We start from the raw sequence: 24,003 nt of genomic DNA, 5'->3' as shown, positions 1-24,003 counted from the left end.
AAGCAATTGTATGCATATACAGACAAATGAGTGCATGTAAAAACTGGGTAAAGTCCAGTATACCAGTGTCAATGCTACTGTACTGCGACTGTAGATCTTACCATGGAAGGAAGCTATTTGAAGGGTTTATGGGACTCAATGTATAGCAACTTCCTGTGATTTCATAATTATTTGAAAATAAAAAGTATTTTTAAAACCCACTTTATAGAAGGCAAAATGAGATTTTACTTAATGAACAAACTGAATATTAAAATGAAATGTAAAGGTTAGTAAAGTAGAAACAAGGAAGCCTGTGTTCCTATCCTGGGTCTGCTTGTGGGTCTTTGGCTAATCTCTTAACCTTTGGGTTTTCTTTTCTTTTCTTGAAAATAAGAAAATTGTTCTAGAAGATCCTCAGATCCCTTCAAACTCTAATATCCCATAGGATACATAGATTTCTGTAAATCTATAAATTTACCAAATATATAATAAATGCTAATAGTATGTTAGATGAAGTCCAGAGGTTAGGAGTTGTCTAACCTTGCAGGAGGCAAGAAATCTATTTCTGTCTTTTCCTGTCTGTCTGCCTGCCAAGCACTATATTAGACATTTGGTGATACAGCAAGATCAAGAGAGTATTGGGTATGTAGGCAGTATCTATATATCTGTTAGATTACAAAACAGTGTTTGTTTATATGCCAAAATGTGTAATATGGACAGCAATTGCTATAGGAATTCTGAAAGAGATTGCCATGGGCTTCCACATACTAAAGTGGAATATCAGATGTGTGAATATCCTAGTTTTATTACTAATCACATCTTATATTTTGCAAAGACTAGATTATATATCTCATAATACTTTGCCATTACACTGGATTATATCCACTCATTCCTCTTTATTCTACCTCTGAGTTTAGACTTGTTCTGTAATTTGAGCTGTTGGGTTAACAGATGGTAAATTTATCCAGATTTACTTGATATTTTCTGCTTTTCTCTTTCTTTTCTTTCCTCTCCTTGACCCTTCCCTCCGCTCCAACCAACTCCAGCTGAAAAAAGGAAGGGTGGGCAGACTGTGGATTCTAGCCTCCCACTTCTAAGCGTCTCTGATCCTTTCATTCCTCTCCAAGTACCTGATGCACCAGGTAGGTAAATAGAACTGATCTGAGGTTAACCAGCTTGATGCTTATTTCCCAGAGTCTCTTGAGAGTTGTTTTAGACACTCCATGAAAAGGATCAGAGTTCCATAGTCGTCCAATATTATTATAACAACATGGGGGTGGGGCAGTGTGTGGCTATAAGCATGTGATAGAAGGAACAAAATGAGAATAGTGGTTACAGGATGATGATTAGATAATGGGTGATTTCCTGTCCAGTTTCTATTTTCCTGTAATATACTTTTATTTTATAATATAAACATGCATAATAAAAGCTGATTGGAAATTTGAGTCAGGAGACCCGTGTTCCCTTACTGGCTCTTTCACTCCCTGAAAACCTCCTGGGCTTGACTCTTCATCAGTGGAGTAAGTTGGACTGCATGAATTTGAACAAGCCTTTATGTCTACCATACCCTGATTTTTAAATAAGCAGTCTAAAAGGGTAAGAAATGGTTGTGTGTTCTGATTTCAACAGTTCTTGAAACATAATTTGATGCTTTCCATTTGGAGTTTCTGAATGCCAAAGATTTCTTTTTCTGCTCTCCTCCCCATCCTTTTGGGGAGAGAAGAATGTGGTGTGAGGAACAGAAGCCACTTTTCTCATCTCTCTTAATTAGTCTCTCTGAAAAAGCAAATAGAGCCAGCTCCTTAGAAGCATCTGGTGGTCATTTTGCTTCTGATACTTTTCCTTTTCTCCCATTTTTACCCCTGGTGATTCTTGGTCTTAAACTGATAGGATCTGTTTTGATTTTGTTTTTTCTCAAAATGTTAAAGGTATTTGATTGATTGCCTCAAGACTGGAAGTGATTGTGATAAACATACCACTTTTCTACTAAGAGCATACTTAGGATACCAAGACAGTTTTTATTTCTTTAGGCAGTTTGTTGATCCTTCTAAAGAGGAAGCAAAAACTTGCCTTGATCAAGTAGTATCATGTAACATTATAGTTTGTTGCACCTGGATGTAGGTTGAAAATATCTAAAACCACTGAGGAAAGATTCGGTAAAGAGTTGTTAAAGAAAAGAGAAGAAAGAAGTCAAATCTTTCAGTACCTAGACAGGCCAGTTTCAAGCAGAAGGCTGGAAAGGTATGGGCTACAAACTCAAGATGGGTCCCACTGACCTCATTTTCCTCCCTCTTGTGGCAGTTATGAGATCAGACAAGAAAAAGGGATTATTGAGGCATTCTTCCTTTGACATCCCTTCAGGTTCATTCTTGCATTGCTCATACCTAGATAGTTCATGGGCTGTGGAAGCTGGAAGGGTGGCCTCTTGGAACAGGCCAGAGGATGAAGGTCCACAGGCCAGTAGCTGTCCTCTGGAGCTGTCACAGGAGCCCTCTGAATTAAGGGTGAGGGGCCAGGCACATGCACCAGGTGTCTCAGGATATCAACTCCAGGTTGTAGAGATAAACTTTGAAGGGTTGTGAACATAAGCCTGGGAGCCACAGAGCCAGCTGGCTGCTATCCTTGCCTTCCTTAATTATCTTTCTTGTCTCCTGATTCTCCACATTTCTCTCATTCTGGTGGGCTCCTGCTCAAGTATCACTGGTATACATTTTAATACCTATTAAGCCATGACCCACTCTTGCGCTTTAATGGAAAATCTATTAAAATGGAACATTCTAATAGAGAATTCAGGAGTGTCTTGTTTTTTGATCTGTCAGACCAGATTCATCTGTTGAAGACATAAATCAGACATATCACTGCTTTGTACTCCAGTGAATTCCCATATCACTGAGTGTAAAGTCGAGATTTATTACCGTAACCTGCAAGGCCCTAACTAATCTGGCCCTTGGCAACTCTTCTAACCTCAGCTCGTAGCATTCTCCCCCCAGTCTTTCCTTTAGGAGGCTAAGCTTGTTCTCACCTCAGGGCCTTTGCACTTGCTGGTGCTCTGCCTGGAAAGCTTTTCCTCCAACCCTCTTCCTTCTGTCATTCGACATTGAGGTCTCATCTCAGAAAGGCCTATCTTGGTCCCACAGGCACTCTCAGTCACACCCCCTGACTTTTTTTCTTCATAGTATTTATCAAGACATTGTCTGTTTTCATTTGTTCATTGACTTTCTTCACAAAAATGTTAGTGTCCTAAGGAAGGGACTTTGCTGTCTTGATTCATCACTGTATCACCAGCACTGAGAACTCTGCCAGGTAGAGTCAGCCAGCACTCAATGAATATTTGCACATTGGGTGAATGAATGAAGTAAAACCTGAGGCCAAGAGGCTTTTGGTAGCTCCATTACTCTCCATTTCTGACCCCAACTCCCAAACACCAGGCTACTGGTTTCGCAGCCTTCCATCTATGCCTCTGCCAAGCACCAGCAAGGCCTCCCACCCGTTGTTGGAGGCTGTATAATGAAGGCACATCCCACAGTGTCAGGGAGCTGCCAAACCCCAGGATGAATATAGTAACTAGACTCAGCAGATTGTCCAGCTCCAGCCTCTTATGGTACCCTCCAGAATTTGGGCTAAGCATGGTATGTTACCGCTGTGTCTTTGATTATTTTATTTCTTTTGATCTTCAGCCTGTAGCACAATTCAGTTATATAGTTTCTTTATCCAGAGCCCCTATATCCTTCCTTAGTGACTTGAACTGCCTGAGTGAGGAAAGGGCTGAGAGTTTAGGGTCTCTGGTGCCTCAGCAAACTGCAAGTTTGTCTCCCCTCCTCCCCATAAGCAACCAGTTTGGCACTACCCCCAGCCCACTGTGGGCAGCAGTTAGGTTTTTTGGTTGCTTAGTTTTGTTTTACGTACGTGCTTACCTTCCATACTCAGCCTTCCTGTTGCTAAGAATCATGAAATCTTAGTCTCCTGGCAAACATATGCCTTTTAATGACTTGGCGTTTTATTTTATGCTTTTAAAACATTTCCACGTATAATTGCCTTTGATCCTACAAATTATACTGACTGGTGGGTATGTTGAGTAATAATCTCATTTTCCAGGGGAGGACTTGAAGCCTTGGTGCTGTCGTGGCTGGGCTGTTCCACACACTCCTTTTCATGGCCCACATCCCCTGACCGTGAATGTTTCTTTGTCTTTGGGACAGTTCCCAGATCAATAAAGCCTTTCACTAGAGAGCTAAATATAAGGGTTAGGGAAATATAAAAATAGATTTGAACTTATAAGACCTAGGTTCCAGCCACTTAGTAGCTAGGTAATTTTGCTCAAATCACTTCAACAGTGCTCTCTTCCTCAAAATTTGCAATATTAAAACCTATCTTGTGGAGTGGCTCGCTCGTGAGGTTCAGATGAAGTCATGTATTTGAAGTTGTTTTATGAACTTCAAATTAGTATAACAATAGGAAATGCTGTAACAACTTTGTTCCTGAATCCTTATTTCCAGTGGGGCAAACCTAGCTATCATAAAGTCTTAGTCATATTCTTCTCCTACAGAAATTAGACTTGCTCTAAATTACACCTTTGACCTTTGCCCAACGGAAAGCCATTAAAGTAGACTTTTTTGATTTAATGATTGTTAAACTGTAGATGAAGGGGCACCAAATAATTGGATTTGTTTCTCAAGTAGCATTTTTATTTTCCAAAGCATAATAAAACAAATATATATATATATATTTATATATATATATATTTTTTTTATTTTTAGAAAATCTGGTGTAAAAAAATCACAGCCATGAGCATTTGGGTGCTCACAGGGCTGCCAAATGAAGCCTAACTCTAGTGAATCTTAAAAGTATTTCACTGATGCTTATATGCTGTATTTTCACATATTTTGCCTTCTAGTTACATTAGGGCATAGATAAGCCAGAGGTTGTACCAAAGCTTTAAAATACAGTTAAAAAAATAGAGAAATTTTCTCTGAAAATTAGTAGAAAGATTTATCATTTATTTTTTTTAATTGTGATAAGAAATACATAACACAAAATTTACCATATTAGAGTGGATTGTTCAGTGGCATTAAGTACATTTACATTGTTTTGCTACCATCACCATCATCTACCCACAGAATGTTTTTTCATCTTGCAAAACTGAAACTCTGTACTTATTAGACAATAAATCTCTATTTCTCCCTCCCCCCCCAGCCCCTAGCAACCATCATTCTACTTTATGTTTATGAATTTGATAATTCTAGGTACCTCATATAAGTAGAATCATACAATATTTGTCTTTTTGTGACTGGCTTATTTCCTTTAACATAATATTCTCAAGGTTCATCTGTATTGTAGCATATGTCAGAATTTCCTTTCTTTTTAAGGCTGAGTAATATACCATTAAATGTATATACTACATTTTGTTTATCTGTTCATCCGTTGGTGGACACTTGGGTTGTTTCCATCTTTTGACTGTTGTCAATCATGCTTTGTTGAACATGGGGGTGCAGATATCTTTTCAAGACCCAAGATTCTTTGGGGTATATACCCAGGAATGAAATTGTTGGATCCCATGGTAATTCTATTTTTCATATTTTGAGAAACTGCCATACTGTTTTCCATAGAGACTATACCTTTTCACATGTCCACCAGCAGTGCACAAGAGTTTGAGGAGAAGATTTTTACAGTAGCTCTTTAATGCTGACCTCTCAACACCAGTGTTCCACCAGACTAAGCAAGAATGCATTAGTTGTTCCATAAGTGCCTCTTCCTAGAATTAAAAACTTTTTAAAAGTGCCTCTTAGTTTATGGCACTCCAGCATCTCTTAAAAAGTAGACAAGAGGAACTGTGGGTTTTTTTGTTTGTTTGTTTGTTTTTTAAGTGGTTTGTTGTCAAGATAGGCATTCTGCTCAGAGCTATTTGCCTGGCATTTTCCTAACTTCTAGCTTCTGTCTTGTGATATTGAAAAGTCCAAGGTTGATCACGGTATGTATCTTTACTGTGTAAAGTTTATCTTCCTGAAAATTTAATTCTCTAGAATAAACTTGGAGTGGGGCGTGATGGTTGGCTTTTGCTTCTAACTTGCAGCCGTCAACAGATTTCAGTGTCTGGCTTTTCAGTGAAAGAATCTATTTAGAGTGATTAGATGTTAAAAACAGCATCTCTCATCACAAGACTTCAGGGCTTATCCCCTAAGTTAGACAAGATGTAAATTTCCAAAGCTACCAAGCTGTAGCAGCCAAATCATCCTTTCTGATGGGGCTTGAATGAAGCCCTGCTTTATTCCTTATGGCTATATTTCTAATTAGGGTTGGGATAGGCCTTGAACAAGCCCTTAGCCTTATTAGCCTATATAAAGAGACATACCTGTCCTGTCTTTTTGTATATATTTTTAAGATTTTATTTACTTATTTGTAGAGGGAATGGAAAGGGAGGGAGAGAGAGAAGAGAAACATCAATCAATTGCCTCTCACATACCCCCAGCCAGGGACCTGGCCCGCAACCCTGGCATGTGCCCTGACTGGGAATCGAAACAGTGACCTTTTGGTTCTGGTTCTCAACACAACTTGCAGTACATCCCAGTTTCATACCAGGAAATGGTTTTGATTAAATTTAGACTGGTTTATGAAGGATTACCTTCTTGCGTTGTAGTTGATATTTTTAATAACTAAGTCTTGAGAGGAAGGGCATAAGAGAAGAATCTGAAATGTATTAATTCTGACCTCCAACTCTAGAAACTATTTCCTCCTCTCTCCCCCTAGTAACCAATGCCACATATGTTTAAGAGAAGAATGATTTCTCTTGCCTCCCCCCTTAATTTCAGAGTACTAACAATCCTGTCTTTTAAGTACTCTCCACTCCCATTGTCCAGGTTAATTAACTCTGCATGTGCTGTTCTTCAAGGGCTGGCCTTCTCAATCTTTTAACCATGATTTCTCCGAGCTCTTGACCAGACTCATTTTTACTTGGGAACCCTAGAAACTTGAGAAAGAACTGAGTACACAAAATGGGAATGTGATAGGAAAACACCACCAACAGAAAAACGTGAGGAGACAGTTCGTAAGGGATGGAATATAAATTGTCAGTAAATACACTTTTTATTTATTTATTTATTTATTTTTATTTTATTTTATTTATTTTTTTTTTAAATTTTTTTTTAATTTTGGTTTTTCAATTACAGTTGTCCCCTTTTCCCCCAATTTCTCTCCCCCACCCAACCCACCCCCTCTCCCACAATCATATCCCTCCCCGTTGTCCATGTCCATGAGTCTTTCATACAGGCTCTTTAATTAAACCCTTCCCTTACTTATCCCCCTTCTCTCCCTCTCCCCTCCCCCCTATTGACTGCTATTCTGCTCTTTGTTCTATTTAGTTCCTTTGTTTGTGTTGTTCTTTAGTTTCATGTATTAGGTGATATCATATGGTATTTTTCTTTCTTTGCCTGGCTTATTTCACTAAGCATAATTCTCTCTAGTTCCATCCATGTTGTTGCAAATGGCAGGAGTTCCTTCTTTCTTTCTGCTACATAGTATTCCATTGTGTAAATGTACCACAGTTTTTTGATCCACTCATCTACAGATGGGCACTTAGGTTGTTTCCAGCACTTAGCTATTGTAAACAGTGCTGCAATGAACATAGGGGTGCATAACTTCTTTTGAATTGGGGTTTCAAGATTCTTCGGGTATAATCCTAGTAGTGGAGTCATTGGTTCAAAAGGCAGTTCCATTTTTAATCTTTTGAGGTAATTCCATACTGTTCTCCATAGTGGCTGCACCAGTCTGCATTCCCACCAACAGTGCAGTAGGGTTCCCGTTTCTCCACATCCTCGCCAGCACTTGTTGCTTGTTGATTTGTTGATGATGGCCATTCTGACTGGTGTAAAATGGTATCTCATTGTGGTTTTTATTTGCATCTCCCTGATGGCTAATGATGTTGAGCATTTTTTCATGTTTCTATGGACCTTCTGTATGTCCTCTTCGGAGAAGTGTTTGTTCAGGTCCCTTGCCCATTTTTTAATTGGGTTGTTTGTTTTCTTGATGTTGAGTCGTATCAGCTCTTTATATATTTTGGAAATCAGTCCCCTGTCTGTGATGTCATTGACAAATATGTTTTCCCATATGGTTGGTTTCCTTTTCATCTTGCTGATGTTTTCTTTTGCTGAGCAGAAACTCTTCAGTTTGATGTAATCCCATTTATTTATTTTTTCCTTTATTTCTCTTGCTTTAGGAGATGTATCCGTGAAGAGATTGTTACGTGAGATATCTGATATTTTCTTGCCTATGTTTTCCTCTAGGACTTTTATGGTGTCACGGCTTACATTTAAGTCTTTGATCCATCTTGAGTTTATTCTCGTGTGTGGTGTAAGTTGGTGGTCTAGTTTCATTTTTTTGCAGGTCCCTATCCAGTTCTCCCAGCACCATTTGTTAAAGAGGCTCTTCTCACTCCATTTTATGTTCCTTCCTCCTTTATCAAAGATTAGTTGACCATAGAGGCCTGGGTTTATTTCTGAACTCTCTATTCTGTTCCACTGATCTATATGTCTGTTCTTATGCCAGTACCATACTGTTTTGATTACAGTGGCTTTGTAGTATTGTAAATACACTTTTTAGAAAGCTTATCCTCGTGATGAATATAAGAAGAGCCAATAATGAAACAGTGAGATGCTGCAGCTTCTGCTGTCAGACTGGTAAAGATGGAAAACCCCCCACCACCCCAGGCTTGGTGAAAGTTTAAGAAAACAGACATACTCAGATCCTCCTAGTGGGAACATCAGTTAGTACAACTTTGGGGAGGAATTTGGCAGTTGATAACAAAAACCTTTAAGAGTTTACTTTCTCTTTGACTTTGCATTTTTTTTTTCTAAAAAATTATTCTGAGAAAACATGAGTATGCTTAAATAGTTATCAAATGATTAGAATTTATAGGAAATGCTTAGGAGGGTATTCATGTAAAACCTTAAGAGTGTGTTTTTTCTTTAGAAGTTAGATTTGGGTAGTTCTTATTTGATCCCTTGGTTTATCTGTATTTCCCAAATTTTCCACAATAAACAGGTATTGCTTTTGTAATAAGGAATTAAACCATAAGAATTTGTTGTTTTTTTCAAGTGAGGAGCAAGCTTAGACATTCCCCCACCTATTTATCCTGCTCTCCTGGCTGTGTCAGTCTGGGCTGCTTGCATGTGGAAGAGCGTGTTTAGTCAGCGCTGCGTTTTCCCAAACCTGCTACCGTGGGGCCAGTCATCATACCTCCTGCCTGCATCACTGAGGTACCCTCGAGTGTTCTCTCCTGTAGCTATTACCAGTTCAGATCTCCAACTTTATCTCTAAGCAATCCATCTGCTAAGTAACCAGTTCCTAGTTCCTACTTTCTCCATCATGTTGGATGATTGGCATTTAGAGGTATATGGGACCTTTAAGTTTATCTCATTTTATCAGTAAAGAAAACTTAGATCCAGAGAAAGATAATGATTTGGCCAAAGTGTCATACAAACTTAGTGCAGAACCCAGGTCTCTTGTTTTAGTACCTTTTCTTCCTCTCTGTTAGACCATGCTGCCTCCTTCTCACATTTCACTTTATTCAAGGAATTCTGCTTACTCTGATCTCATGCCAAGGTTTGAGAGTGAAAATGGAACTCTACCCATTTTCACTACTGTAATCTCAGGCCTCAAAAGAGAAGTTAATCTCCTTTTGTGTACCAAGCACTTTTTAATTTATACACACATACACATTAATTCTGATAAATATGCCCATTAATTTCTGATAACCCTTTAAAGTAGTTTTTATCTTCTATTTACAAGAGAAAACTGATGCCTAGAAAAATTAGGTAACTAATTTAAATTCAGGCTCCTTTACTCTTTCATATTGCTTATTTATTTGGGGGAATTTTGCAGACCCCAGCTAAAGTCCCCCAAATTTGTAGCATCACAACAAAAGATAAAGTAATACCCACCCTCCTTAAGTCCATGAATTCTCCCCAACCTACACACAGCACACATTTATATTCTGAAGCTAGTTTTCAAAACATCAGAGTCAGCCTAAGAAATGGATCATTTTTCTTCTATCCAGAATTGCCCACTGCTTCTCACATAATGGGATGTGATGGGGTCATGTACTTGTGATACTAACGCAAAGGAAATAGAAGCTGTTGTAAATGTTTCTTAGGAAGATAAAATCATTGTAAAATGCAATTAATTATTTCTGGGTTTTATTCTGTATATTTCAGTGTGAACTGACCCAGAAGGTGGGTTTGGCCTTTGTATTCAGAGAAGCATTTCCCATGATCCATATAAAATTTTTAAAAGTTTCTGTTTATTACATACCAACAAGTTGTGATATGCTGATGTAGAACTTGATTGAAATTTTGGATCTTAACGAACTCTTCCAGCACAGTTTCCTAAGTTCACCACCCTCTTCTCTGCACTGTTCTTCCACACCCACACTCACCACGATACATGGCCTCAGAGTATTTTTGTAAAACTATAGGAGAGACAACAGAATTCATAAAATGAAGGATATCAAGGCCAGCCTTGATGCACACGGGAGGCCTGCAAGCTGTGATATGTAGACTGTCAGCTTCCTGTAGCCTTTCCTATGCCTCCTTTTATGTCCTGTCCTCAAGTTCTTCATTTGCAGTGACCAGAAAGAACCTATAATAGCTTTAAATGTGATCTCTTCCAAGAGACTTTACATTTTAAAGCAATCAAGGCATGAGTTAAAGGAATGAATCTCCAGTGCGTAGAACACCTGGGTCCTAGTCCTTGCTGCCTCTGTGGTGTACTTGCTGCAAGCTCTTAGGCAAGTTGCTGGGCCTTTCTGAAGCTGGTTTCTGCATCTGCAAACAAGAAGGCTAATTGGATAAGATTGAAGATTTCTTCCAGTGCCAGCATGTCTTTTACAACTTGACCATTGTACATGGGACAGTGTCTGTGTGAAGATCCTTCCTCCTGTGGAAGGAACTAGGCAGACCCTGTAGGCAGCATGTGGAAGTCCAGCCCGGGGTCTACCACATTCCATCTATGACTTTGGGCAAGTCACACATTCTCACGGTCTCTGATCGCCATTCTCCTCAACTCTGCAGTATTTCCAAACGCAGGGTTTTTTATGAAGGATGAATGAAAATGTTTGACATTGAACTCTCCAGTATAGGTGATGAATGTTGTTATAATGGTGCCTGGGGACCAGCACTGAGTAACTGAGCACCTTTCTTCCTTCCAGGGTAGCGGGGGTGAAAGCAGCTGTGCTTGCACTTGCTGTCCACCTTGGGGTGCTGTAGCCCCGTACTCTCACTGCCAGTTTTCTGCCTCGTATTACTTTGTCCTCTGCCCCTCCCTCCCACAGTTCCAGTATTTGAGTATTCCCAAGCAGCAGTGACCAAACAGCTTACCTGTGTGAGTGGCTTGTGACTTTGCGGTTCAGTCAGAAAACAAGCCTCCCTAGATCTGGCATCTTACCCATCCCCGCTCCCATTTCATCTCACCCACAGCACATGTACAACATCATGCACACATGTACCTCTCAACCCTCTGATGTACGACTTACTACTGACTAATAAAATAATTAGATTCTTGTTGAATTACTTACTTCCAGTTGATTCCCTATTGTCCCCACCTCCCCAGTGAAGCCAAAAGACAGAGGTGTGACCGAGAGTTCTAGAGGGAACCAAGAAGTGGGGATACAGAGATTAATAAGACATCTTCCCCATTGTCAGTCATGTTGTAAGGACTGCAAGAGCAGTGAGCCCAGTGTGCTCCAGGAGCTTCCTGTAATGTGGCTGGGGAGGGGGTGGTGCTTTGAGGAAACAATGATATTTAAGTGACTGATAACTGAAAGGAATGGAGAGGTTTCTCTATTGACAGTGTTACAAGTTTAAGGAGCTCCCCCGGGGTTACAGTGAGAGAGACTGGAGTTCAGACTCTAGCTAGTCTGAGGTTTGGCACCAAGATAAACTGCTGTATGAAAAACAAGCAAGTAGCTTTGGGTCTTTTTATCCATTGCTTTACAAGATTGCAAATATATGAGTGCTAAATGTGAAAGAAACAATTACTTTTTTTTTAAGTGAGAGAAGCTTTAGGGAGGAATAAAACAAAAACTCTAATGTTCAGAATTTAAAAATTAGACCTTTGGGGAAAACTATCTTATTTTTGCCTGTATGCTAAAAATTGTCAAAGATATTTTAACATCCTTTCTTATAATAAAATGTCATGTATAGTTCCGGATTAATGCTGATGTGATTATACTGTGTACTTGGTTAGTACCCTGGGTTTTTCCCCTGCTATTGAAAAGCTTTTTTACTTCCTTTCTTTGACATAAGCGAGGAGTAAGTGAGACATGTAACATATTATCATTTAACTCAAAGATAGTTACCTGCCATATACTCCAAAGGTGGCAAATTGGTTTCACATTTAAAAGTGTCTTTTTCTGCAGTGTGTTAATTGTACCAAAGCAAATTATCTTGCCAAGACACTAAAATTCATTCTTTTGTTTCATCTATGTACTTATAGCTCACCTAATTTACAAATCACCTAAAATTTGGTTTCTATCCCTCAATCAATATCAATTTAGCCTTTACTTATCTCAATTCCAATGGCCCAGAAGAATACAGATTCATTAAATGTTATATACACATACTTGAACTTTAAGTTACTTCTTTTTATCTAACACTTCAATTTTAGTTTTATCTTAGTGGCACTTTATTTTAGTGATAGAAAAAACATTGTTGATAAGCCTTTGACTGGTCAAGTTACAGAATTTATGAGCCTCATTATCCTTGTAAATAAAAGGAAGTACGATGAGCTCTTAATTCTCTTCTTTCTACACAATTCAATGATTATTATTCTGTTTCAAGTTGATCCTCTACCTTTAATAGGTTAAAGGTAAATGGATAGTTACTGATGGATCAGGATTAAAGGAACTATTTTGGAAGGAATTTTAATGTGTACAAATTATCACACATTAAGTTACCAGGTGTGACAAATCTGGTGGCTTCTGTTTCCTTTTGTTTCTTAGTCAAAAGGCATTGTAAGTAATCCATCTGCAGGCTGAAGTGACATTTGTGAGATTCAACCTTAACATAATAATAGTACCAGCATGTCACAGACTCAGTTGGCAGACAATACAAAATGATTGTTAAATTTAATTTAGGCACGGTTTATTATATTCTCTTGGTGAGTTATAAAACCATTTCTAAATGCAAGTTAGAGGGAGAGAGAGAGAGATTCAAAACTAAGCCCAGGAAGGGGTATGAATACACAAAGACATATGTATATGTTTATGGCAGCTTTGTTTTTAATGGCTAAAAATTGGAAACAAATAGCCATCAACTAGTGAATGAATGAACAAAATGTACATTCATTCAGTGGAATACTACTCAGCAATAAAACAGAACAAACTACTGATGCATGCCACAACATAGAGGAATCACAAAAGCACTATGGTAAGTGCATACTATATGGTTCCATTCATAGGAAATTCTAGAAAAGGCAAAGCTATCAGGACAGAAAGCAGACCAGCTGTTGCCAGGGTCTGGTGATGAGAAGAAGGCACTGATTAGAAAGGGGCACAATGGTACTTTCTGGGGTGATGGGAATGTTCTCCATCATTATTTCAGTGGTGCTTGCATGTATGTGGACATTTATTAAAATTCATGAAATTATACTCTTAAAATTGATGACTTTTCTTCAAAGTAAATTATACCTTAAATTTAAAAACAAACCTTAGGGCAGCATCTTGAATGCCTCACAGAGTGACTACTTCAATTAGGGAAATAATCATTTTTAAACTTCAAATGTTGAACGCCTGTTTTTAACATTATACTAACATTATTTTCATGATGAATTCCTACAGAATTTTGAACCCTAAAATGTATTTGCATAGAAAATGATCAGCTTGCTTTAATATCTCATTGCATTTTTGCTTTCTCTTTACCTCTCTGCCCAACCTAGAAAAGCTAATTGAGGGACTTAAATCTCCTGACACTTCTCTTCTGCTCCCTGAACTCTTGCCTATGACAGATCCTTTTGGTAGTACTTCCGATGCTGTAATTGGTAAAGTTGTCATTTCTGTTTCTTCAGTAATGCATGATGTGTGTTTGTCTATTTCAAGAGTGATAACTGACTGTGTTACAGATCCCTACTGAATAGACCCCCTGGTGAGGAGTGGAAATGCCACCAAGCCTTCTGGTGTTAGATGATGCCTTGTGCTAACCCAGAGGCCAAGACTATTTAATGTCCTTTGTTAGCACCTCAACTAAAGTGTTAGTTCTGCCTTCCAGCTGCACCACACTGCCTGAGATTTCTATAGTGATGTCTTATGAATGAGGAGAAATTGTGAGAAAATTCACATTTAATTACAAAATCTTCATGGAAAAAGTTTCAAACTTGACCTTACTTTTAGCAGATTCTTCTTTAGAAGGCCTCTCTATGTGGCAGGTATCAGTAGTGGAGAAAACACATGCCTGGTGGCGAAGCCTCAGGAGTAGAATCCAGGGGAGGGGCGTGGTCTGCCTGGCCTTAACATTTCTCTGTGCTCCAAATGCAAGGCAGGCAACACCTACAACATGCCCAGGAGAGAGGCCGTGACACTACAAAGGGATGGCCCTCTAGCTGGATGTCTCACAGTTCAGAATACCTCCCAGCTACATCCTGGAGTGGGATTTGAGATGGACTAGTGCCTTTGCAAGGCACAGAGCTTGTGAAAAGCTCCCAAGATTGTCCCTTACGGAAAGCAGAATTATCAGAAGATATTAAGGTGCCTTTCAGTCTGTGTCTTCTGTTGTGGAAGAGATCTCCTGATGGCTGTCATTCTGCGTTATCTATAAAAACTGAGACTCACTGAGACTAGCCAGTGGTTAACTTTGCACAGGCATGCTCAATCAGTGAAGCCCAGATGCTCAAAACAGCAGAAATAAAGTAACTTACTGTGCTTCAGGAAATCTCACCTGAGGCTGACATTTTAGAGACCTCTAGAAGAAAGCCTTCACAGAATTGTCCAAGGAATATCTGACTGCCTGTCCCTGATTCTTATTCTCCCTTTTTAATGTCTGTTACAAAAGAAAAAGCTGATGTTGCTGTTGAGAGTCTCATACCAGGACTGGAGCCTCCGGTGCCCCAGCGCCACCCATCTCAGACGGAATCTGTGACCTCAAACTGCACAGGTCAGTCAGGATTCTCTGCAGTGGCAGGGTGGTCAGTGTGTGAGCCTTTAGAGCCCGTCTTTCCACCTGTGACAGTGGTCCTAGGCTTAGTTTGCAGCCTGGTTAGTTCCTTCCAGAAGGGATGCCCTATATTGTTACAACCCCAACCTCTGGATATTGAGTGATGTGTTTCCTCACTAAAAAGCAGAATACTTTTTTTTTTTTTGGAGCCATGTTCTTTTTAGGCTCTTTCTGATTACAGTCTTTATTTATTCAAGATCTTTTCACTGGTGGCAGATTCCTTCCATCTTGTTAATTAAAGAACTGCTGAACTGTTAGGGTTCCCGTAACTTCTCCAGTTTACTGAGCAGTCTTTCCCCTCTCAGGATGGTATCCTTGGAACTCATGTTCTGATGTTGATATCCTATTTCTAGCACAGTACTTCAGTCATTTATAGGTGATTTGCTAAGGTGTTCGCAAAGTTGAAATCTTTCCTGGTTCCAGCATTTCGATTCGTCAGCCGTCCGTCTCGAGAGACGATGGTGTAGCTTCTTAAGAGTCTATCTGCACCGCCGAGAATGGCTGTGCAGTCCGACTCGGGAGTGACACGGTATCTGTCTCCTCCCGTGTTGAATCGACATCTTGCGATGACGCTGGAGTGTCCTCTCCAGTGAAACTGAAGCTACAGAGCCTGGGCAGGGTGATATGGAGGGTCTGCTGTTGCCCATGCAGCAGACCCCCCCTCTCTTCGCAGCTGAAGGGTCCAAGGGAAAGACGGAGTCAATACAGCTTGGCTTCAGGTGCGCCGCAGGAGTTGCCGGTGTTGACTACAACGTCGAACCGCCTTAGGGACTCCGGCTCCGGATTTTCTGTCGGGGTTTACTCCCTTAGCCTTTCCCCTGAAGAGGTATGCCGCAAGGCAGCGGAGGTTTTTTGGAGTCAGAGTTTTCCTTCTCTGATGTGCCCTGACTGGAAGATCGAACCAGCGACACTTAGCTCGCAGGCTGATGCTCAATGCACTGAGCCAAAGCAGCCAGGGGGTTCCAGCATTACTTTTACCCTAATTCCAAAGTTTGCTCTTAGTAGAATCCCTTAACTGCCTATAAATACAGATTTGATAAACTTCATTTTTTTGAGTCCATAATTACCTTGATAAAAGTGTCCAGTTTCCTAACTTAGAAACAATTAGCAATCTAGGAAGTATGAAAATTAACTCATCCAGTTCAAAAAAAAGTGAACGCAGAAGACAATATAGTTTCTTTTCCTTTTGCTTACTTGGCTGTTTCCTTCTAGAAATCTTTCCAGAAAAGAATTCATGTGTCAAAATACTTGTCTTCCTTCTGTTCTTTAACTAAAAGCAAATTACGTGTTTAAATGAACAATTCAGATTTGAAGAATACTGCTAATAAGAGGCAAGATCATTCTAGTTTGAACAGGAATCTAGTTGAGTTCTAGAAAATAGTGTTTAATCATATCATATTCCACTAGTAAGCCAGGGACAACCACCTTCTAGTCATTTTGGACACCTTATCCTATAGTAATTTTTTCCCATGAGTATTTAGGGGAAGTTTAAGTGAAACTTTTTTTTTAAGATTTTATTTCTTTATTTTTGAGAGGTGCAGGGAGGGAGAAAGAGGGAGAGAAACATCGATGTTAAAGCGTAACATCAATTGGTTGCCTCTCGTACATGTCTTGATCGGGGACTGAACCCACAACCCAGGCATGTGCCTGACCAGGAATCGAACTGGTGACTTTTCACTTTGCAGAATGATGCCCAACCATGTGAGCCACACCATCCAGGGTTAAGTGAAACTCTTTGGTTGCAAAGTTCTTTTTCCAAAATGGCATTTGCTGAGAACTGAGCTGCTAAAGTTTTATTGGCATCTAAATCACATACTTGCTCATCCAACCAAGCCTGAGCAAAAAATTCTTTCATATTTATATATTAAGGTTAAAAGGAATCTAGAAATACATGTGTCTATAGATGAAATCCAGAGTGCTTAACATGCTTTTTTTGGTTTTATTTCTCCTGCCTTGGCTTGTATGTGTGACATGTAAATGCAATAATTTAAAGGCTAAGGTCTAATCTCGTGATGTTATTGTATGTGCCATTTAATGCCATCACTGACCTGGGATGCTGTTACTCTGGACTCAGATTCTCTCACCGGGGAAGATTCCCTGATCGATTGCTCTCTGCTTTCTAACCCTACTACTGACCTTCTGGAAGAGTTTGCCCCCATAGGGATCTCTGCTCCAACCCATAAAGGTAAATGCTCTCTTCTTCTTGGGTCCACGTGTATCCTTAGAGGAGAACTGAATAACTGAAAATTTTCCTTACCAAAAGTCTTCGCTAGTGAAGTGTTTTAACCACCTCCTTATGTGGAAAACTTGAGTTTGTGTTCTCAGTCACTGTGTTATAGACCCTCTCAGAAAGAATATTTAATAAGGCTTAGACAAGAGATTGGTGGAGATGTTACTGTCTGGCAGTCACCTGGAATGCAGATATTCCATGTGACCTGGTAAAGACTGAGTTACATACCTTTAAGGTCAACTTAAGTAGATGGTTGAGTTGATTAGCCACTGACTATAATTATTAATATACTTGTTGACCTTAGAACTTAAAGTCGTTCATCATATATAATGTAAAAATTTTGGATAGTGATAAATAGGCATCATTCCTCAAAAGTCAATCCTCAAAAAATTAAATTTGTAAAAGTTTTGAATTTTAGTTAATATTTGAATCACAATTGATGACTGGGTTTCTCTTCTTGATCTACCGTTTTTCACTTCTTATTTTTAGCTTAATACTGGTTGTAATTTTGGACAGAGGAAGCCTGCCCTGAGTTCTATTTAGTGACTAATTTGTGAAGTGACAGGCACAATGCCTGGCTTACTGTGCGCAGGTGTTCGCTAAACTCCTTTCTGTGCTTGGGTGGTGAGTGTGGTTTTCTAGAAGAAGCAAATACATAGAAAAGGAACAGTTTAGAAGTCCTCTCTGTAGAAAATTCAAAAAGGAAGCCTCCCCAAGATGACTGAAAAATAATTAGCCTGTGGTGTGTGGTGCTAGTCGCTGAGCTTTTGTTTTCACCCTTTATAGCATGAAAGTAATTATGTTTCTACAGAGTGTGTAGAGAGAAGTTACCCGTTAACCAAAGCAGTCTGGCAGGAGTGTGTCAGCGGCCACGTGTAATTACAGAGGAGCGGTACTTGCTAAATAGGCTCACAGCTAGCTTTGTCAGTAAGATAGCCTTAATTAGAAGGAAGAAGAATATTCTAACAAGCTTCTAGAAATCTCAGTGCATGTGATCTTGTGCCCAGCATTCCCTGAGGCATCAGAATGATTTGAAAGTCTTTTTTCCCAAAGGGTAGTGAGTCCTTTCAGAAGCATTTGTTTGCCTAGTGTATAGTGGTTGCTTCGTAAAGAGGAACTACCCCATCCCATGGTTTTCAGTTTTTCAGATATTGTTAGGCCTCTGTTTGCTCAGTAAGGAAGATAAATGACTAATTTCTGTGCCTTTGCGAATTACTGACGTTGAAGAAATATGTCACAGTATCTGCAATTAATGGTCTTATAATGGTAGAGAGAATTCATCCTGCATCATTAATGAAAGTCAACATGGCCAGTGCTAAAGCATTTTTTTTATTTCCCTAAGTTTTCCAATTGTGCTACTTTTGTTTCAACTCAGGAAAATAAGTATTTTCATCATAAAAATTGCAGTGATTGTACAGTTGGGAACTTTGTGCCTCTTACATGTTCTTTCATTTACTAATCTCTGCTTCTGTTGTTTCTGCTTGTGTACTTGGATTCTGTATTAAGCTGCAGAAGATAGTAATCTCATCTCAGGTTTTGATGTCCCTGAGGGCTCGGACAAGGTGGCAGAAGATGAGTTTGACCCTATTCCTGTATTGATAACCAAAAACCCACAAGGTAAGAAAGAGAGGATGGGGAAAGAAATTGACGTCAGCTCTCTACAAAATAGTGGGGAAAAAAGCAACATTTAATGAAGGAGATTGGGGGTGGTAACAATCACTGTGGGCTGGACCAGGATAGGTAGAGAGAGATACAGATACAGATAGAGATACTGATAGAGGTTCTCTTAAGCCTGAACATGATGCTTCTTTAGAGAGAAGAAAAATGTTTGATAGTGTGACTAAAAGCTGTTTTTTCCAAAGTATCAAGCCAGAAGTAAAGGGATCTTTAAACCTCAAGACATATGTCAGAAAAAGCTCTGAAGTTTTTTTTTTTTAATCATGATTAGAATGATTTATAATAAATATTCTTCTCAAAGAGATTAACAGGAGTGCTTTGGTATAATTTGCATCTTTTAGACATTTGTGGAGCGTACTTTTTCCTCTTTGATGGATTCAATCATTTGATCATGCCACAAAACACTGAATTGCATAGGAGCATCTATATGTATTTTTATTTTTTAAAGATTTTACTTATTTATTTTTAGAGAGAGGGGAAGGGAGGGAGAAAGAGAGGGAGAGAAGCATCAGGTTTCCTCTTGCACACTCCCAACTGGGGACCGTGTGCCCTGACTGGGAATCAAACCAGTGACACTTTGGTTCACAGGCTGGCACTCGATCCACTGAGCCACACCAGTGAAGGCTATTTTTTTTTAAAACTTGTTTGTATTGCTGTGGTCTTAGTAACTATTTTCTCTTCAAAGCAAAAATCATTGATTTTTACTGATGAGGGAGATGACTCTATGTTGTCAAGAAGTTAGTATATAGCTAGCAGTTCTCAGGCAAAATACATTTTCATTTGAAAGATGTCCTGTCCTTAGGATGGTGTGTACAACAGCACCTGAACCTTTTGTGGGAGGTGGTGGATACCTAATTTATATGTTTAAAAATCAACATGTAAGAGTTTGCAAATGTAAATTGTTGCTTCTCTAGGGTTTGTTTTTTTCTCCTTTGCTTGCTCTGCACATCTAAACCGTAACCCTCTGTGTTTTGTACTGAATTCCTATCTCTCCACTTCCAGGTGGGCACTCTAGAAACAGCAGTGGGAGCTCTGAGTCCAGTCTTCCCAACCTAGCCAGGTCTTTGCTGCTGGTGGATCAGCTCATAGACCTGTAGCCGTGACCCAGTGCAGATGCAGTTCTGTAACCTTCATACCGTAATATACATTTTCATTACGGAATTATAAGAAAATTGATTTTTTTAAAAATCTGCAAATAAGGGGCCCTCTAGCCCTTATCTCCTATCCCTTGCCTTCTCCTGTAGAAATGATAAGGAAAGAAAATCACTTTGGCCCTCCAGATATTCCTTGGCCAGGTTCTTCCTGTTCATTTGCTGTGTTTTCTCATTACACTTCTTCAATAGCTTAAATCCAGCACTAAATGCCATAAGCTTCACCTTTTCCAGAATCAACTCCACCAAAAGCTTAACTGTAACTGAAACTAGTGAATTGACACCTTTGCCTAATTCTTGCTACGAATGGCTTCCCAAGTCAATCCTCCTAGCCCCTGTCTCCTTTGGCCAGATGCTGATAAATGCATTTCTCTGTTTTTGCTTTTTATCCTGCTGCATTATTAAGAAGACATGGCTTCTTCAGTTGGTCTTAACTCTAGGCAGTAGCCTGGATACAGGTGTGTGGTTTAAGAAAGGGTAAAAATAACCAATGGTGTATGTTTGAAAAGAGAAAGTGAGCCCAGCTCTAGTCAATCAACTTTGACCTTGTTTGATCATAGACTTAGCCAAGGGATGTTACACCCCATGCAACCTGCCCAGCATTCGTCCAGCATTCTGGCTTCCGTTGAACCACGATTTCTCAGATCTGGAGACATGACTGCAAGTACTTGAGATCCTTGGATAAAATGTGTACATTATATATACCCCAAGTATTGCCATTCCTTTTCATGTTAACCACCCCAAGCTGGGATCTCAAAATTAGACCAAAACAAGACAATGGTGGTAATATGATACCTTTTATTAGAAGACTTTTCACTGAGGGGGGGGGGTGGATGGGGGAGGGGAAGGAATTGTAGCAGAAACAGATGTATTTTTCTTGTGATTTTTATTTTGAATCAAATATTGTAAATTGTGTATAAATGAAGACACTGAATAGTTCTGTTTCCACTTGGTGTTTCAAGTTCGATATCAGGTGTCTGTACAGGGTTTTGATCTATTTCCCTTGTATAACTTTACACAGCAATCCTATCGTGTAACATATGGAATCATTTTGAGTAGACTTGTGTGTTGCTGTAAGCTTTTAGCAGGTCCTCTGTCCTTGTAGAATAAGCATGTTGTTTATTTTCAGATAATAAGAAATAAGTGTGCTGACAAGCTAGGCACAGTTTGACTCTGGCTACTTACCTTTCTCTCTGATGTTTGAATGGAAGGATGCAGCCAATGAAATATGTTCAGCTGGTTTTCCTTGGCTTCCTAGACTGAAAAATAAAACATAGTTCCTCACTAACTTTAGGATATTGTTCATAAAATAAATAAAGGACCCTGCATTGACATAATAACAACATGCCTCACCCTCTGTATATGTCCTTAGTCATTTAAGTATATTTTTTCCTCACTTGGAAAGCAGTTTTCTGACATCACCCTTTTGAAGAGGTGGCACCGAGAACCCCACTGTGGTTTTCTTCCCGGAGTGCCGTTTTCCATGATGAGAAGGGAACCTCTTTGTTGGTCAGATTTGTACAAATAAAATTCCAAGCCCATTTGTTTGTTTCTCTATCTAGTATTTTTGTTTCTTCTTCCTCACAGTTGCACTTTAAGGGGGAAAAAGAATGTTGAACATCAACAACAGTGTGCAAAGCTCTGCACTTCGGAGGTCAGGCTTTGAGCTCAGCAATGTGAGAGCAGCCTTTGAAAGGCATCAGAAGAAAAGTCTGGATCTTTCAGTCTTCCTTCTGACTTTAAATATTTCCTGTGCCAGTTGAAACTAGATGAGCTTATTAAAGGTCTCTGTGAGGATAATGGATCATTTTTAAAATTGAGGGAAGCACATCCTTCCTGCTAAGGATTAAAAAAGACATCTTTGAAGAGCTCTTCATGATTAAATAGCAGTGAAAATGGAACTTGGTTTGCCCCTTCATGGTCAGGAATATTAGTGAAGATCAAAATTGTATTCTTTTTCCTGGACATAGAAAGAATGTATAAACTAATGAAGGAAATATTTATTTTTAAATAAGAACATTTTATGCCTGTGTTTTCCAATTTGATTTTTTTCATACATATGTGTTAGAAATATAATGAAATATCTAGTTTCTTGAAACCATGAAGTGTACAGTGTAGAAATTAGGTGTCTCTAGATTGTTTCTTTCATGTATTACCCTAATTACATTGAAATATATTATCTACTTATCTGGCTCAATAAAGTTTAATGGAGGCTGTTAATGAAAAGAACAGACTGAAGCCAGAGACTGTATGAGGAAACCTGCGGGAGATAAGGACATGAAATGCTTTAGGAGTAGGATCTCAAAGGGGATTAACTATTTTTTTGTTAAAGAGTAAAGTGAGTGACCCGATAAATGGAGCCTTTTGATATATAGCATCATCTGTCATCTAAAAGTGTTCATTTGAGATGAGTGTAGTGTTCTGATAATTAATAGAACTATGGACTGAGCTATAAAAGGGACCTTAGAGATCATCCTCTGATCCACCCATTTCATTTTACAGGTGTAGGACATGGGGCAGGATAGTGAAGATGAGGCCTGTGTAGGACAGGCCACCTGAGATCTCACCTTGACCTTTGCCAGTCACTGTCTGAGTTACTTTAAGCAGGCATGCCACTTCCCAGAGCTGCTGTTCTTATTTATACAATGATGGGTTTGGACTAAGTGGTCTCTAAGATTATAGAATTCTAGGGTTCTAAGTATATATTATTACGCTTTGGGAGGACTGTGAAGGATTTATATATCCTGATGTTCTTCAATTACCTAATGTAGTTCTTAATGTAGCAGCATTTAAATTTTAGAGGACTATAATAGGCTTTTACTAACCTGGGATGCCCTTTCTTGTTGTGTGAATAGAAGCCTAAACATGACAGAGTTTTGGGTTGGTTTGAATCGAAATGATCAACTATCAGCTGAAAGAGTGGGAAAAACTATTATAAACAAAACTAACATTTCATCTTGAGGAAAAATAGGTTCTTTTTGTTTGTTTGTTCCCCTATAATTATTAGCAATCCAAGTTCTACAATTCTAAGTAATACACATAGAGCACAACAAAACAGTATCAGATTTCAGTTCTTTTAAAAAAAGTATAATCAATGATATACTATGTAAAAATGGACACATACTGTCAGCATATGTCTCTTTTTGAATTGGAGATCATATTTTCTAATTTTTTTTACTTTTCACTTATAGTTTACATTCAATATTATTCTGTTTTAGTTTCAAATGTACAGCAAAGTGGTTAGAATATCATATGAGCATATGTTTTCTGATTTGCTTTTATTCCAATTGTGCTAAAGTAGTAACCATACCAGAAAACATCACAAATTAGTTTTTTTCCCCTTTAGAGCATTCTAAGTACTAAATTGCCAAATTCAAGTCCCAGTGTTTTTAAAAACAGAGGCCTCACAGGAGATAAAGTTTAAGTGGACACTTATAAATATAATTATAATTAATGATTACTTTAGCAGACATATCAGAATGTTGACATCTAATTGAATATTGTTCCCTGGTTTTACTTGGGAAGCTAATACTTATTCTAATGATGCTACCATCAGTTAAGTTATTTTTGAAACTGCTCTCCTTAGAAATAACATCAAGGAAGGTAATAAGGTATAAGAAAATCAGTTGTATTCTTATCTAATTGGTGTCACATTCAGCATCTAATTGTCTTTCTTGATCTACTTTTTTCTATCACTGTTTCCAAAAACAAAATCACCATGCTAAGATGAAGGGTGGTTACTGTTGAAGATAGTAAAGAGAATAATCCACAG

At 38.9% G+C, this 24,003-nt stretch overlaps 1 protein-coding gene across 7 annotated transcripts in view; it reads left to right on the top strand.

Moving 5' to 3' along the window:
* AAK1 (AP2 associated kinase 1) overlaps positions 1–24,003 on the top strand; it is a 179,402-nt gene that overhangs the window by 146,351 nt on the left and 9,048 nt on the right. For 2 of the 7 annotated variants that reach the window (XM_090281468.1, XM_090281466.1), the window contains exons 16-21: positions 1,026–1,121; positions 13,903–14,004; positions 15,012–15,113; positions 17,248–17,358; positions 18,910–19,020; positions 20,083–20,860. The exons of 2 other annotated variants lie outside the window; for them this stretch is intronic. In XM_090281468.1, coding sequence (XP_090137594.1) covers positions 1,026–1,121; positions 13,903–14,004; positions 15,012–15,113; positions 17,248–17,358; positions 18,910–19,020; positions 20,083–20,177 — 617 coding nt within the window. In that variant the 3' untranslated portion in view covers positions 20,178–20,860. Of the gene's footprint in view, positions 1–1,025; positions 1,122–13,902; positions 14,005–15,011; positions 15,114–17,247; positions 17,359–18,909; positions 19,021–20,082; positions 20,861–24,003 lie in introns of those variants that run through there. 3 more of the 7 variants (XM_090281462.1, XM_090281461.1, XM_090281463.1) reach the window with 2 other exon arrangements.

Source organism: Furipterus horrens, unplaced genomic scaffold (assembly GCF_987537825.1).
Source record: "Furipterus horrens unplaced genomic scaffold, mFurHor1.1.pri manual_scaffold_6, whole genome shotgun sequence".
In the NCBI taxonomy this organism is placed as follows: domain Eukaryota; kingdom Metazoa; phylum Chordata; class Mammalia; order Chiroptera; family Furipteridae; genus Furipterus; species Furipterus horrens.
Note: the sequence above shows the minus strand (reverse complement) of the source record. Positions and strands in the feature narration are given on the sequence as shown.